Source organism: Ricinus communis, chromosome 4, assembly GCF_019578655.1.
Source record: "Ricinus communis isolate WT05 ecotype wild-type chromosome 4, ASM1957865v1, whole genome shotgun sequence".
Taxonomy (NCBI): domain Eukaryota; kingdom Viridiplantae; phylum Streptophyta; class Magnoliopsida; order Malpighiales; family Euphorbiaceae; genus Ricinus; species Ricinus communis.
The window spans coordinates 6800500-6818845 of NC_063259.1; the positions used below are offsets into that span (position 1 = coordinate 6800500).

An 18346-nucleotide genomic window follows, 5' to 3' on the forward strand; every position below is an offset into this window, starting at 1 on the left:
AACCCAATAGAGCCCGTGTCTAGTTGCAAAGGGAAATGCAAAGTTGATTCTTATTCAAAGTCTTTCAAAAAGAAGCGATTTTCCAAATATAGAAAGCCTTCTAAAAGCAAGGAGAATTTCTATAAAAAACCATCTTCTTCCAAATTTCATTCTAAATTTCCAAAGAAAGATTCTAAAAAAGATTTTTCAAAAATTACATGCTTTAAATGTGGTAAGAAAGGCCATACTTCGAAGTATTGTAAGTTTTCCAAAAGACTTCTTGAGCTTCAAATAGAAGAAGAAGTTTTGCAAAAGATTTCTGCTCTTCTAGTTGATTCATCTGAATCAGAGTTCTCAAACAGTGAGGAAGAATTTCAAATTGATGAAATCAAAACCTCAACTGATTGTTCGAGATTCAGAGAGCTCTTCAAAGAACATTAATATGCTCACTAGGCAACAAGAAGCTCTTCTTGAGGCTGTAAAGCATATTAGTGATCCTCTTATTCAAAAGCAGGTTTTAAAAGAGATTTTAAAAACTGAATCTCTGGTTCCTTCTTCTAGTAAGAATACTTATGATCTTACTATGATTTTGAACAAAGGAAAGAAGTTGAAAAACCCTCTTCCCATCGCTCAGAACCCGGAAGGAGATTAAAACCATCAAAACAGAACTCAAAGAGTTGAAAGAAAAACAACAAAATGATTCTGTTTTGCTTTAAAGCCTGATCCTCAAACAGAATAGTGATTCTGATTCTGATGAGGAAAATGATTTTCAAAACCTTGAAGTTTCTGAAAATGTTCCTGAAAACTTTATCAATGTTTTAAAGGAAATTACTTCAAGAAAATATTTGATTCAAATAAAGCTTGTTTTCCCTGGTGATTTCCAGATAGAAACCATCGCGTTGTTTGATACAGGAGCAGACCTCAATTGTATCAACTGCGAACTGGTTCCTAAAAGGTTTCATCAAGAAACCAAAGAAAGGCTGACTTCAGCCAATTCTTCAAAGATTAAGATTGCTGGAAAAACTGAAGCCGCAATTCTTAATAATAACATGGCTTTAAAAATGTTTTTATTCTTACAAAGGATCTTCAAAGAAATCGTTATCTTAGGGACTCCGTTTATCAATTTGATAACTCCCTTCAAAGTGACAACTGGAATCATTTTCAAAGCTAAAGATTCAAAGATTGTTTTTCCTTTTCTAGAAAAACCAAAAAAGAGAAATTTGAATCTTATCAAAGCACATTCCATTTACAATTTTGAAATCAATGCTTTGATCAAAGGTAAACAAACCCATCTTTCTCATCTTCAACAAGATGTGGGTTTGAAGAGAATCCTAAATCAATCGCAAAATGATTTTATTCAAAGAAAAATTTCCGATTTTCAAATGAAGATTGAGAATGAACTCTGTTCGATCTTCCAAATGCTTTTGGAATCGAAGCAACATATGGTAGATTTGCCATATGAAATGATTTTCGGATAAGCAAATCCCTACTAAAGCCGGACCCATTCGGATGAATGAGTCTTTAGAAAGCCATTGCAGATTAGAGATTAAAGATCTTGAGTCTAAAGGTTTAATTTCAAAGTCTAGATCACCTTGGTCTTGTGCAGCTTTCTATGTCAATAAGAATAGCGAGATAGAAAGAGGAACTCCTAGGCTAGTGATCAACTACAAACCCTTGAACAAAGCTCTTAAGTGGATTAGGTATCCTATTCCAAATAAGAAAGATCTTTTACAAAAACTGCATTCTGCATTCATCTTTTCAAAGTTTGACATGAAATCAGGATTTTGGCAAATCCAGATTGATCCAAAAGATCGTTACAAAACGGCATTTACTGTCCCATTCGGTCAATATGAGTGGAATGTGATGCCTTTTGGATTGAAAAATGCCCCTTCTGAATTTCAGAAAATCATGAATGACATTTTTAATCCATTTTTTCGAAGTTCTGCATTGTCTACATAGATGATGTTTTAATCTTTTCAAATTCCATTGAACATCATTTTAAACACCTAGAAACGTTTTTCTATGTTGTTAAGAAAAATGGTTTAGTGGTTTCAAAGTCTAAGATATCTCTTTTTCAAACGAAAATTAGATTTCTTGGTCATTACATCTCTCGGGGTACAATTACTCCAATTGAGAGATCCCTTGCATTCACTTCAAAGTTTCCAGATAAAATTTTGGAAAAAACCCAGCTTCAAAGATTTCTTGGTAGTTTAAATTATGTCATGGATTTTTATCCTAATTTAAACTGTCTCGCAAAGCCCCTGCATGATAGGCTAAGAAAAAACCCTCCTCCTTGGTGTGATCAGCATACAAAGATAGTCCAAAGCATAAAAAAACAAGTTTTAGAAATTCCTTGCCTGCATCTAGCTGATCCTTCTGCATTTAAGATTGTAGAAACGGATGCATCAGAATTAGGATATGGTGGGATTCTAAAGCAAGTTCAAAATTCCAAAGAATGTATTGTCTAGTTTACTTCTGCTCACTGGAACGATACTCAAAAGAATTACTCTACTATCAAAAAGGAAATCCTTTCGATAGTTCTCTGTATTTCTAAATTTCAAAGCGATCTTTTAAATCAAAAATTTCTTTTAAGGATTGATTGCAAGTCTGCAAAAGAAGTTTTACAAAAAGATGTTCAAAATATGGCTTCAAAACAGATTTTCGCCCGTTGGCAAGCTATCTTATCTGTTTTTGATTTTGAGATTGAATTTATTCGAGAAGATAAACTTTGAATTGCTTTATTAATAATAATAACAGACTTTGAACATAAACATATAAACAATCTTTGAAAGCTTTAAATAAACATACAACTTTGTAAAACTTTGAAACAGAAGAAAATATAGACTTACAAGAGGAGTTACAAGGTTTCTCTCTCTCTCTTACTCACTCTTTTCACTCTAATATCTTCCCGTGAGAATTAGACTCGGAAGAGCTTTCTTTCTTTTCTCTTCTAAGTTCCGAATTCTGAATTCGAGGGATGAAGGAGGAGGACTCCCTCTATATATAGAGGTCTTGGAGCTTTGGATACTTGTCACGGGCTTTGGATGCTTTGCTTGGTGGAGTAGAAATGATTCCACTTGTCTTTGGAGTCTTGTGGAGATGCTTCACATGCTTTGGAGTCTTTTGATAATGCCAACCGTCTTTTGAGAAAGTTGTCGGCCATGCTTTGAAGGAATCTTATGCTTTTTTACTTTTCTTTTTTTTTTTCTTTTGTCTTTTGTCTTTTCTTTTCTTTTCTTTTTCTTTTTTCTTTTTCTTTTCTTTTTCTTTTACTGGGCTTTAGTGTGGGCTTTTTGGCCCAACAAAAATAACCTTGGGCTACCATTTTCTGGTTTTTAACCCATGGGCTTTTAAAGGAGGAGATAATATTTATGAGATTTTGAGTATCCCATAACAATCGTCTCCCGCTGGATCATCCAAATCGAATGCAGCAGTACTAGCGCTGGAAGAGGATGATGATGAGGCTTTGGATTTGCCTTTAGAAGAAGCTGTCTCAGACAACTGTTTTATAAGTTGTAGGAAATCTTCTTCGGTTTGGGCTGCGGCAAGCTTTGGAAGGAGAAAAGACTTCTATGCCAAGAACGTTGTTTATTCTTTAGGAGGAGGCAAGAAGCTATGTTTGGTCAAGAAGTTTTGAACGGCTTTTAGGGACAGTTTGTCTTGGTGGTTGAATTTGTCCCACCATTTTACTTTGAATCGACGGATAAGTGTAATCTCACCATCTGGAAGCAGATTGAAGTGAAAGTACCATACACATACCCAGGGTAAAAAGAAATTTGAACAGAAAAGGAGAAGCGGGGGAAAACGCTTTTCCATGGAATTTGGTTTGTAATTTGCTTTGAAGAGGTTGAACAGGGGTAAGACTTCGGGAATAAGAGTCTCAGGGGCATTACCGTAGTAATTCCACCACTATTTAAACCAGTAAGGGATTTTGGAGGTTTGGATATTGGTGTCAAGTAGAATAGCCGGAGTGGCTTCTTCCTTCGTTTTGGATAAGAAAGGTATTGAACTGAGCTTCGGTAATCCCAATAGGAGAAAGAGGTGTTAAGATTTGAAGGATAGGTTCTTTTTAGAGAAGTAGGGAAGGAACGGCGGAGTGTAAATCCATACCCCAATCGGACGGGTGAAGGATTCTTTGGATTGTGCATGTTGAATATGCAGGGTCTTTATGGGCTTTGTCTTTTTGAAATGTTTGAATTTGGCTGAACCAGTAACCTCAAGGATTGACCGGTAATAAGCCCCGAGGCTTTGAAATATTCCAGGGTTTAAAAAACCAACTGGAGGAAAAATCTTTGAAACCAATTTTGAGGGGCTTTCATGCGAATCCTTCCTCAATGGTTAAAACATTTTGAAAATAGGTTTTCCAAATACTCATTTGATTTAAAACGTTTTGATTGTGTCAAAACAATCTCCTGAGAGTTTGGCTTTGAAAAGCTATTTGAGTTTTGAGATAGATTTGGAGGGAAAATCTCTATCTCGATTTTGAAAAGGGATAGATAGTATACCTTTACCCTTTGTAGAGGGAAGAGGATGACTTTGGAGTCGCTTCCGGCTTTGGAATAATTTGCTTTGTAGATGGTTCGGATAGGATTGAACCATTTGTCTTTGTATTCTTCCACCCTTTGAATGAATTCGGGGTCTTCACGAGCAAGCCATTCCTGAATTTGTTTGGCTTGATCGGCTTTGAAGGGATCCATTTGTTTTTGTACTGGATCCGGCTGATCAATTTCTTCTTGGATTATCTCAGTCCAAGTCTTGATGGGCTTTGAAGTTGAAGGGAGAACTTCCTTCACTGGGCTTTGAAATTGGGCCGGCTTTGAACTAGCCGTCGACTTTTCTTCTTTAGACCTCGATTTTCTTGGCATTTTGTATCACTCCTGTTTTTGTAAGAACTCTCTGGTTAGAAAGTCAGGAATAGAATTTGATTCTCCTCGAATAAATTCAATCTCAAAATCAAAAACAGATAAGATAGCTTGCCAACGGGCGAAAATCTGTTTTGAAGCCATATTTTGAACATCTTTTTGTAAAACTTCTTTTGCAGACTTGCAATCAATCCTTAAAAGAAATTTTTGATTTAAAAGATCACTTTGAAATTTAGAAATACAGAGAACTATCGAAAGGATTTCCTTTTTGATAGTAGAGTAATTCTTTTGAGTATCGCCCGTATAAACCGGACAATACATTCTTTGGAATTTTGAACTTGCTTTAGAATCCCACCATATCCTAATTCCGATGCATCCGTTTCTACAATCTTAAATGCGGAAGGATCAGATGCGGGCAAGGAATTTCTAAAACTTGTTTTTTTATGCTTTGGACTATCTTTGTATACTGATCACACCAAGGAGGAGGGTTTTTTCAGCCTATCATGGGGCTTTATGAGGCAGTTTAAATTAGGATAAAAATCCATGACATAATTTAAACTACCAAGAAATCTTTGAAGTTGGGTTTTTTCCAAAATTTTATCTGGAAACTTTGAAGTGAATGCAAGGGATCTCTCAATTGGAGTAATTGTACCCCGAGAGATGTAATGACCAAGAAATCTAATTTCGTTTGAAAAGAGATATCTTAGACTTTGAAACCACTAAACCATTTTTCTTAACAACATAGAAAAACGTTTCTAGATGTTTAAAATGCTGTTCAATGGAATTTGAAAAGATTAAAACATCATCTATGTAGACAATGCAGAACTTTGAAAATGGATTAAAAATGGCATTCATGATTTTCTGAAATTCAGAAGGGGCATTTTTTAATCCAAAAGGCATCACATTCCACTCATATTGACCGAATGGGACTGTAAATGCCGTTTTGTAACGATCTTTTGGATCAATCTGGATTTGCCAAAATCCTAATTTCATGTCAAACTTTGAAAAGATGAATGCAGAATGCAGTTTTTGTAAAAGATCTTTCTTATTTGGAATAGGATACCTAATCCACTTAAGAGCTTTGTTCAAGGGTTTGTAGTTGATCACTAGCCTAGGAGTTCCTCTTTCTATCTCGCTATTCTTAAACCAAGTTGCAATCCATATTAAAAGAAAGACTAAATCTAAAAACCATATATAATTAATCTAAAAATATGAAGCTTTTGATAAATGGTCATTATATTTAATGTGGTTTTACCAGTCACCTTATCCATATGGCAAACCAAACTATAGGTAGTATTGCTTGGAGCTCGAGCACAATTGCCTCCTCTACTCCTTTCAACACTATTTGAACATGTTTCTCTTGTTTCTTGAGGAGTTTGATCTTGGGAAGGAGTAGGAATGCTGGAATGCATAGTGCTAGTCTATGACTAAGTACCTCCTTGTGATTGTAAACAAATGGCAGTAAACATCAAATAGCAATTTAATGAAATTGAAACACCTCTTGGTTTTTATTAAAACACTAGCTCTATTATGTCCATCTTGTCCATAGATTCCATAGCTTTATGGCCTCCCCTTCTTTGACAATTTTCCTTTTGAAAAAGATTGGTCTAATTAGATGCTTTAATCCTTCTCTTCCTAGGGAATAGCCATTTTTAGGCATAGGAGGAGGCTCAATTGATTGGTAATCTTGGCATCTCATAAATCTCTTCCTAGGGACAAGTTTCATTGGTACCTCATATATTCTCTTAAATACTTCCTTACTATGCCAATAAGCAATGTATTAGAGTGGGCCTAGCTTGAGGTGGTACAATGCACAAAATGCATAAGAACATGAGATTCCAGTTAGGTCCCATTCTTTAGGAGTGCACAATTTTTGTCAAAATCTATATGCTTGTTCAGCCCTCACTAATTTTGAAGCCTACATCTCCATTGAATATCACAAAACAGCTGGCTGCATTATCCTTATTATCTTGATAGAAATCCATATAGGTTGGGCTCCAACCATTTATTCACTTTTGAGATTTGCACATATTCTTTGGTGTTATATTCATTGCTTAAAGGCTAACGTCCTCCAACATCGAAATTATAGACTTACGTGTTAGCCCTAAGAAGCTAATGATCTAAATTTTGATGATAATAAAACTTTGCATATCTCTATATTGTGTACATAGATATTTGATAGTGCAGGAACAAATCAGATCATATCATACTACTGGCAAAGTATAAGAGCTCCATCAGACATCTACCTTAATCAAAATAACAGTGAGATGCCCCAAACAGAAGTCTATACAACAATAATCTCCATTAAGGAATTTGTGCATCTTAGATATCTTATTTAATGGATCAAGTTACTTTTCCAAAATAAAAGTTTTTACACACTGTAAAATTCCAAATCTATTTCTGATTTTAAATCATGAAAAGATGAATCTTGATTACTCAAAGTGATTTAGAAAGCAAAAACTCTTATTTCCTTGATATCACATTTTTGAGATATATGTTTTGAATCAAATATCTATTTTTTTTTTATTTTTAAGGTATCTATCAATCATCTAGTATGACACATAACTTTCCACACATTTACATGTTTCTAAACAACTAGTTTAGATTGGGTGAAGTAAAAGCAACCTTACACCACCAACTTTAGTTGATTGTCATAGTGACAAACTTTTTGACAACTTTCTGCTGATTGTTGACAGAAAGGTATAAAGTTCGTCACGTGTCTAAATCAACAGCTGTAAACTGTTTTAAAGCAAAAATTGAAATTTTTGTTTATATATATTTAAACTCTTCATAAAATGTAATACTCAAAATTTTTCTTTTAATAATAATATTATTAGTAATAATTAATAACGAGTTTTATTAAATTAGTATTACTTTATTATTAATTAATTTAATTGGGATGATTTTAAATAGAATTTCAATACTAGATAAAAATAAGAGAGTTATATTTCTATATCTAATTAGTTTGATTTTCAAGACATTAATTAAGTAAATTCTTTTAAAAATAAATTATATTTTGGTCACTTAATTTTTTTTCCATATGAATATATGAATTAAATTCTATATTTGAAAATTATGAAAGAATTGGTAAATAATATTTTTATAGAATAATTTATTGGGGAATAGCAAATTTTAATTAGCTAAAAGTGTTGATTTTAATTGGAAAATAGTTAGTAAATTGATTAATTAAGTTAATTAAGTGTTAGTATTAAATTGATAATTAATTTTAGAATAAGGATTAAAAATATAATTGTTTTAATTTGGAGTTTTAAATAAAAATTTGTATGGTTAGTATTTTTATAATTAAATATGCTGATAAGGGCATTTTGGTAATTTTACTTTTAAAAGCAAGGGTAAATAAGTAATTCTATATTTTCAATAATTTTAATTTGGCCCAAATTAAATACTTAGGGGCTTAATTGAAAAGTTGGAGGTTAATCAGAAATTTTGCAGGGAGAAAATTGTTAGTAATTAAAAGTTGAGGGACTAAATAGTGAAGAAGAAAAAGTTGAAGGACTAAATGTGGATAAGGAAAGAAAGCAAAAGAAAGAAAGAAAGGAAGGAAGGAGAATTGGGGAAGAGGGAGAAGAAGAAGGAGGCAGCAGCTGTCCGGTGCCATTCATGGCGTGTCCGGCGGCGCCAGCAGCTCCTTGTGGTGGCGATCGGCTAACCGGAGAGTGGGCTTCCTTTTAGGAGCAGCGGCGACGCAAATGGTGGTCGGAGTTGGAAGTTTGCGGTGGAGAGAGAAAGTAGGGGCAGCCGATGATGCAGTTCCACCATTGACATTGACGGAGGCTTAAGAGGAAGACATGTTGAGCATTCGCTTAAACGGACCTATCACGAGGGCTCGTGCCAAAGCTATTGCTCAAGCCACTTGGAGCATTGTTGCCAAGGCCTTTGCAAGGATTGGAGCATCCTCAATTTCCACACCCACCTTCAAGATTTTATCGTTGTCTACTTGGTGTGAAGAGACTTCCTAAACTTAAACTTTGATCTTTGGGTTTATATTGCTATTTGTTTTTATTTTTTATTTGTTTGTATTTATTTACATTATTTTCCTTTATTAGAAATCTAGGCTTAGGGTTCCCATATACATGGATATTGGTTTTGTTTTAGAGGCACATTGAATTTTAAACTAGGAATTTGAGAGAGCTTTGGACTCCTCCCTTGTCTTCGACGCTGCCTCCCTACCTCTCTTATTTGTGCTGATCCTAATACTAAATACTATCACCCCTTTTAATCTACATTCTTGTTTGGAATTAAGTCCATCTTCATTAATTACTTTTGTCCCATTATCCATTTCAATGTTGTTGTTCTTTAATTTACCGAATTGAGAAAGTGGGGATCGGGCTTCATTTTCATAATTTCGGTCCCCAATTTCATTGTTACGTGATTGGTGCCCCATCATCAAAGGAATTGTGACCACCTCCCTACCGACGTCATCTTTGGATTTTTTCATCCAAATTGTGAAAGTGGGATTGTCCCCACTTTCCATCTACAAATTAAGTGGAACTCATGTCCACTTCTTCTACGGCACTATATTCTTCATTTCCCGAATTGAGAAAGCGGGATTGTCCCCATTTCATTCTTCATTAAGTGGAGCCATGGACAATCCTTCTATCGACGTCACATTGGCCTTCATTCGTCCTTATTTGTATTTGTTACTCATAATATATTTGAGTATTGAGTTGCCTCCTTTCTAAGGCTGAGGACGTGACCTCCGTCTCCACTTATCAAGGTTGCCTTAGGCGTCAACAAGGGAAGCCTCGGCACACGTTCTACCTAGATCCGACTCAAGCAAGCCTTCCAAGGGGCTAACGCATTGATGTGTGCTATCTATGCAGCTACAATCTAAGGCAGTGTACCTATCGATGCAGTCTAGAACTAATGGCAGTATCAAGGTCGTATTCCTCGAGAAAGTGAAAGCCTAGAGTTACTCCTTTGTTCTTTGTTATATTAACCTAAAATGAGTGATGAATACTTTCTAAACTAACTAATAGCTATAAGCTAAGTTCTAAGGGAGATGCAGGAGTAATTGATAAATAAAATAACCAAGACAAGAAAGCAAAACCAATGGTAACCTAAACTAGTTGGTAATCAAACAAATGATAAAGGATTGGTGAGTCTAATTATGCTACCCGTGGATGAATTCTTAACCAAATTCAGTTTCTCTCTCGAGATAACCGAATTCCTAAATTTCATAACCTAAAGTTGGAATCTCTTCCTAACAATTGATTCTTAAATTAGCATTAAGCTTTAATCCGCCTTTATTAAGCTTTGTTAATTCTTAATACGGCTAGTTAGTTCCTTATCTCTAAGTGATTATTAACCAGTTCTTGCTATTCAAAATTCCAATTGCCAAATGGACTTCTCAATCACACAAAGCAATCTAAACACACAATTCACAACATCTCATGAATAATGCATTATCTTATTAATACTGAAAGCAAGACGAATACAAAACTAACCCAAACAATCCAACAATATAATATCAAGCCAACATAGTAAAGAAATCCCAATGGATTTAATCAATCTAGCTAAACATGTTCATTATCAAAACCCACAAGAATTCAATTACAACAATGAGTAAAGGTAGAGAAAACCTGATTACACCCTTGGATGAGAGTAAACAACCCAATTCCTCTTGCTCGAATTGAATCGATTCTTGTTCCTCTTGCTCGATTTGAAAACCAATCAACGAACCTCGCCCAATCTTCAATCTTTGAAAGGAATCCGATTGAAACCTTGATTCAAGTCTCCTTTTCCCTTGGTTTCAGCTCAGAAAACCCTTAGAGAGAGAAATATTAGGGTTTGGGACGTTCTCCCCCCGCTCTCCTTTTTCTTTCCTCTCTTCGTTCTTTTAACTAATTCCCCCTGTCGACGCAAACGCGGCCGTATTGGTGGCCGTGTTCCCAACACGGGCTGGTGTTAATGCCCGTGTTACTCTCTATGGTCGTGCTCCCTAAAACTTCAGTGTCTTTGATGTTTGATGCACCAACACGGCCGTGTTGGTGCACGTGTTGGGAACACGGCCAGTGTTGAAACCAACACGGCCATGTTTAGATTAGGGATGTGTAAACTCGACTTATTTCGGCAACTTTGATGGCCAATTCATCCCTTTATCACTCTTTGACTTCTTTTGGACCTAAAGCACACAAACAAATGCATAGGGTGAGTGTTGGGACCAATTCACATCCAAATGTGCATAAATTCTGCCTTAAAATCCCTATTTAGATGTGTGTATTCTACGCACATCACGCATCAATTTGGTATCAGCTTCCAGGGGTACGACGTGTTGTTCATCATTCTCTTATTTCAATTTCTCCCATTATATTTCTAACCCTCACATGTGTTTCCATTTCTTTATTTTTTCATAACTGTCCCGTCTTTCCAACCACAACAAAAAGAAAAGCCCTTAAGTTTGGATATAGTTCACACCCAGAATGTTATGTTTTTGTTGTCACCCTATTTCCTTCTGTGCAATAGTACTATCTTGCTTTATCATATTATCTAGCATATTGACCTTGTGATTATTTTGCTGCATAATATATCTTGCATGAATATAAGTTCGCAGTTATTGTAACAAGCCTACAATCATCTTCTAAAATTTGAGCAAGGTTGCATTCCACGAATACACTAAAATTTGTGTTGTTACCTTGTTTTCTTGTTTGTTACCATCACAACTGCCGTTAAAAATTTGAGCAAGGTTGCATTCCACGAATACACTAAAATTTGTGTTGTTACCTTGTTCTCTTATTTGTTACCATCACTAGTCCAGTTAAAAATTTGAGCAAGGTTACATTCCACGAATACACTAAAATTTGTGTTATTACCTTGTTTTCTTGCTTCCCACCATCACTAGTGCAGTTGAAATTCAACACAAAAAAAAAACAAAAAAAACGATCACAAAGATCAAAGACGTTGGCATACATCCATTTCATGCAACACAATCAATCAACGACTTTATTATGCATTGATTATTTGCTTTGATTTAATCATCATGGGAAAATATTGCATGCTTGATTTGGCTTGAATAGGTTATTGCATACAAGTTCACTTCTTGCCTTCACCTCCCTCATGGATTACTTCATATAGTTACTGGGAGATTTTGTTACTTTGAGTGTGTTGCACTGCATCTTGCACTTCTTGTAGTTACTGCTGTTTTTGTTATTATTAACCTTTTGCTATGTCTATGCATGAGGAGGAACTTGACGTGCAAGCGGCTGAATTGTTGGCGACGAAGGAATGCCTTGACAAGTCTGAGGCTGAGCGCATTGTTCTGGCTAAACGGTTGGCCACTACGGAGCGCCAACTAGCTCACTTAACACGCTTTATGGAGGCTCAACATAGGCCTATTAGGGAGCCCCCTTCCTTAGTCCTGGACACTCCGTTAGCCGCTAGTGTCGGACAACAAGTTCTTCAACACTCCCGGCATGATAGGAGCAAAGGACTAGCGCCATCATCATACTAACAACATGTTCACCACAAGCAGTCCAACAAACTGCAGTCTGTCATTGAGAGGCCTAATATCGATGACATTGATGATCGGTGGCAACTAAGATCAAACTCTAGAGACCTCGATGACAATGGTCATTACTCGGACCATGTGGACACCCCCAAAGGCGACCACCAATCACTTGAGCGACATAGGTATGATCATTCTAACCCTGATACTCATTACTAGGGGCGTCACTCCATCCACACTAACAATGCAAGACCTACCACACGGCCTGATAGAGGCCATACGCAGCCTGCTCCCCAAGCTCCTTTTAGACCCTATTCTCCATTTACTTTCGGTGAATATGATGAGGAGGATATGCACTTAGCTGGCCAGGTAAACCCAGGTAATTACCACCCCCCGCTGGCTGAACTTATCAAGAACCAAGTTTGTTTCATGATTCCTCCTTACATCTCTACACATTTGTTTCATGATAATGTTAATGCTAATGCCTATGATGAATATGAGAATGTGCAGCCTAGGCATAGGAGAGGCCACAATGGAGTTCGTGGGAATGCATATAATAATCATGCTGACCGCGGCCTTAAGGAGATACGCCAAGTTCAACCCAATCATAACTTTAAATGCGATATCAAGGTAAAGATTGAAAACTTTATTGGTGAATATGATGCGGCTATCTTTCTGGATTGGTTGCAGGCAATGGAACATGCGCTTCAGCATTGCCACTATTCCGAAGAGGAAAAGGTAGAGATTGCCACTTTGCACTTCCAAGGAGCCACAAGATCGTGGTGGGATAGAGATATGGCCAATAGAGCTTGCATAGGACGTGAGCCTATTCGACAATGGCACCAACTTGTCTTCGTCATAACTCAACAGTATATGCCTCCGAAATATAAAAATGAGATGAGATTGAAGATAGCCTTAGCTCGACAAGGAACTCAAACACCTCTTGAGTTCTTTGCACAACTAGAAGACCTATACTTCAAGGTAGGCATGAGTGTCACTCCGGCCACCGTTCGGACCAAATTTCTCCATGGTCTTCATGTTGCCCATCAAGGACTTAACTGCGCTCGCACACGCCGCTCAAAAGGTCCACCTTAAACTTGTGCGCAAGAAGGTCTATCCTTGGCTCTCGGTTTCTTCAATAAAAAGGTATGATTCTAACCCTAGTCCTAAGTTTTCTACTAATTCTAATGCTAATGTGCAGCCTAGGTCTCAAGCACCTATCTCTGGTTGGCCTATACACCCCACCGAGACTCCTAAACTGGCTGCAGCCCCATCTCAACCTCCATATGGCACCCGTCAAGACAAGACGAGTGATAGAGTATACCATAAATGTGGCGGGCGCGGTCATATTGTGCGCGATTGTCCAAATCCTAGGAAGGTATTGTTCTCTCAAGCTACGAGGTATGAATCATTTGACGATGAAGAGGACAATTGATGGGCTACTTATGCAACCTACACCTAAGGCAATGAACCTATCGATGTGGTCTAGCACTAGTGAGTATTAAGGTCGTATCCCTGGAGATCGGGTGAACCTAAAGTTACTACTGTTCTTATATTATTTAGTCTGAAATAAGGTGTGAGAAGTGTAAATTAATTAACTAATGCTTATGAATGCAAATAAAGGAACAACAGCAACTGACAATCGAAAGACAACTGTAACAAAGAAGCAAACCCAAAGGGGACCTAAGTGATGGAATTCTAAGGTTGATTTTATAAACTACCAATCTTGCTACCCGTGCCTAAATCCTGAATCAAACTCGGCTCCTCTCTCGAGCTTACTAAGTTCCTAAATCTGCACTAACCTAATGGAATCTCTTCTTATCAGATTGTTACAGATTAGCGTTAACCATGATTTATAACTATTAAGAGCTGTTAATTCTTAATCCGACGAGTGAATTAACCTTATCTCTAAGTGTTAACTACCAGTTCTTACTATTTAATTTCCAATTGTAAAAAGCATTTCTCAATGTCAAGAAACAACCCAAAAGACAATTAATTTAATGTCTCAAATTAATTGAATCAAATTTAATTACTAAACAGTAAGAAGATTACAAAAATGGCAGATAAAATCCAATCATTAAGCACAATCCATCAATAAAGGTGAACCCCAATGGGTTCGGCAGTCCTAGCTACTCATAATGAAAGAAAAAAATACAAAAGGAAATAAATAACAGAAAAGAAAATGGAACATATAACCGCTCTTCTATCAAATTGGAGTGGGAATGTCGCAAGTGCCAATTTTGAAACCAGCCTTAAGTATGGATCTCGAATGTCTCGGTCAATCGTCTAGAAACTTCAATTTTTGCTTGAATCCTCCAATTCAATCCTTTGAACTGACGTTGGACTCCCAAAATGTCAAGAACAGAGGTGTAAAAGCGAGGGGTCGTGCATGTAGAGAAGTCCAAAAATCAGAAGCGGAACCTTGTCTCATTTTACGTGGGCCTACTTATAGGCAGAAGTGCCCTAGCCCGTGCCACAGCCCGTGCCAATATGCACGGCCCGTGCAACGGGTAAAGGAGGCCGTGCAAATGTGCATGGCCATGCAATTGCCCGTGCGAAGGCCTCGAATTGTGCACTAATCAAGGAATCGACTGCGACAAACATCTAATATGCGTAAATCATCCATATAGCTTGGTTTCTGCCCGAAAATCAATCAATTTCCCATCAATGAGTCTGAAAACCTGAAAAACTCATAAACATACCAAAGTGCGATCAAACAGGAATAAATATGATTCAAATACACGAATAAACGACTGATAAACAATCAATAAATATACATAGAATCATCTACATTAACAATGATGAGGATCCGAGAACTGTTTATGATGACCTTGCTGATGAGGAGCCTTATGCTTGTGGTCCCCCGAACTTGAATGAAGGAACGCCTATTTCCCTTGTAGCTTGTCGTGCTTTGATAGTGAAAGATGCTTCTGTAGGGGACCAACGAGAGAATTTATTTCACACAAGGTGCCTTGTGGGTACTTCATTTTTTAGTGTGATAATAGATAGTAGTTCTTGCTGCAACATCTTAAATGAGAAAGTGGTGAGGGTCTTGAACTTACCTACTTCGCCATATCCTCAACCGTATAGCCTCCAATGGATTTCAGAAGGTAAAGGTGATATGGTAACAAGGCAATGCCACATCACATTCTCTATTGGTACATATGTTGATACAATTACTTGTGATGTTGTGATTATTGATGCTACTCACCTCCTTCTAGGTCGCCCTTGGCAATATGACAAGAAGATCGTGCATGATGGGTTCCTTAACACATACACCTTCCAATACAAGGGGCGTAGGGTAACTCTTCTCCCTATGACACCACAGGAAATAATCCATCACCATGTGGAAAGAGACCGCATCAAAGCCTTGGAGTAGATAAAAGAAGCAATCAAGACCATGGCAACTACCGGGCCCCACCATTCGCCTAATCTCAAAGCGTCAACCAAGGCGGAGCACTCTTCAGGTCCAACCACCTTGCGGGTTGTTCCCACCACCCATGAAGCCCCTTTAACCAATGAAGAAACTGGGGGGAAGGCCAAAAGTAGCAGTCCTAGCAGCGTGCCACCAAGGAAAAACACAATGACTTCCTAGGGCACCTGCAATCACCGAATTTAGATCCCAAATGCCTACGAACCCTATATTTACAATTCAGGGTCGTTGTGAGCGACAATTACTCATGGCACATTCGAGAGATAAATCATTCAGGGATGTTCTCCTTGCTTCTTATTGATTCCTACTGCGTGTCTGTCTATTTTTAAAACTGTAGATGATTTACCCTCTTCTGTGACTTGTCTTTTATAGGAGTTCGTGGATGTTATGCCTGATGAGATTCCCGAAGGTCTTCCTCCACTTCGTGGGATCGAGCATCAGATTAATTTAATTCCTGAGGCTTCTTCGCCTAATCGTGCAGTCTATCGGGTAAGTCCGAAGAAGACTAAGGAACTCCAGCGTCAAGTCACCGAGCTCTTACAGAAGGGCTATATACGAGAGGGTTTAAGTCCTTGTGGCATACTGGTAATTTTGGTGCCAGAAAAGGAGGGTACATGGAGAATGTGCATGCAATGCAGGGCCATTAATTAAAAACGGTAAAGTACCGTCATCCAATTCCTCGCCTAGACGACATGCTCGATGAGTTGCATGGGAGCCATACTCTTTTCCAAGATCAATCTTAAGAGCGACTACCATCAAATCCGCATAAAAGAAGGTGATGAATGGAAGACGACTTTTAAAACAAAGTATGGCCTTATGAATGACTTGTGATTCCATTTGGACTCACCAATGCCCCAAGTACCTTTATGAGATTGATGAACCATGTAGGAATTTTATGGTTGTGTATTTTGATGACATTTTAGTGTATAGTCAGTCTTTAGATGAACATGTTTCTCATCTTAGACAAGTCCTACAATGTCTTAGGAATAAGCAATTGTACGTCAACTTGTCAAAATGTGTGTTTTGCTCGGACATTACTATTTTCTTAGGATTTGTAGTTTCTAGGGATGGGCTACGTGTGGATGAGGAAAAGGTCCATGCTATCAAGGAGTGGCCTACCCCTACTACAGCGACCATGGTGCGGTTTTTCTTAGGGTTGGCCAGATTTTATAGGGGGTTTGTGAGGGATTTTAGCTCAATAGCCGCGCCCCTACATGAGTTGACAAAGAAGGGCACTACCATTACTTGGGAGCCGAAGCATGAGGCGGCCTTCATGACCCTTAAGGATCACCTATGCCATGCTCCTTTGCTACAGTTATCGAACTTCAACAAAACCTTTGAGGTTGTGTGCGACGCCTCCAACATCGGGATAGGTGGAGTTCTTATTCAAGAACGCCGCCCCATGCGGTTTTGGTGTTATGTTACAGAATCAGAAAAATTAATGCAGTTTTAGTGGCTCGACTTACATTAATTAATTGCATTATAGTTTAAAGTGTTTTTGGAAGGTTATGGACCCATTTTACGGGGGGGTAAACATTCGTGTTTAAGGGAGGTTCTGCCGAATTTACTCAAGTCAAAATTCTTAGACATTTAATTATAGGAGTTTAGGCCTAGGGTTATTTATCAAATGTTTTACTTTTTCTGATTCAATTGTTCCTCTGATTAGATAAATCCGTCAGTTCGGCTCGCTCTAGCCGAGGCATCAGAGCAAGGCTAGGAGGTCGTCATAACAATGAGTTAAAGTCATATATTTGTCTACATGCGTCATGCTAAGATTTTACATAATAGTTCTAATTAAATGATTTAATATTTTAATTATTTAATTACTATTCATATATGTATCATTTTCTACATCAATGCTATTTTGAGTGCATGTTGACTCGGGATAAGACGGCAGTAGAACACGCCACTTGATGGGTTGCATCAGGACTGCGTGCACACCGGTATAAATTTAAGACAGATAGTAAAAGATAAATTTAAAAAGGCAAACTTAGTACTTGCTCTGGTCAAGTTTAACTCTCTGGGCTGAGTAGAGTGAGTTTCCTAGAGTGAAGGTCCCTGGTCGAGCATTGCTCTCTAGGCGCCAGCTTACTTGGAAATTTAAGCGACCAGACTGGATTTAAAGTTCCTGGTCGAGCTTCGCTCTCTGGGTGCCAGTTCTGTTGGAAAAGTGCCAATGGATAGAGTCCGGATTGTATTTGGTTTGAGTTGGAAAATGGTCAGGCTTACTATAGGATTCGGTGGCCTTACGCCTACCCATTCTCTAATGTAGGTCACGGGCCCACAGATCGGATCGTGACATAAAATATCTCTCACAGCTACTTTTTTCGTTGCTCTATAGATAAAGACTTCACCTACCAAATCAATAAGGAAGAATAGCATTTACTTCTCAAAAACTCTCAAGAACACCATTCATTATATTCATCTTTTTTTCTTAAGTGTTTGCACTGATCTTCCAAAATCAATCTTCCTTGCATTAAAACTACATTTAATTCATACAGGAATTATATTTAATTAAATTTGTTGCTTTTAAAAGAGAATCTCTTATATCGTTTTCAAGCATCGTGTATTAAAGCTTGTGATTTTGTAGGGTGACACAGCCTCCTT

General features: G+C 37.5%; 1 protein-coding gene across 1 annotated transcript; it reads left to right on the top strand.

Annotated features, from left to right (window-relative positions):
- Positions 1–15706: 15706 nt before the first annotated feature.
- Positions 15707–17192, top strand: LOC125369827. The gene is made up of 3 exons (XM_048373099.1): positions 15707–15868; positions 16112–16349; positions 16789–17192. Exons 1-3 carry the CDS (start codon positions 15707–15709, stop codon positions 17190–17192), a joined length of 804 nt encoding a protein of 267 aa, XP_048229056.1.
- Positions 17193–18346: the final 1154 nt, after the last annotated feature.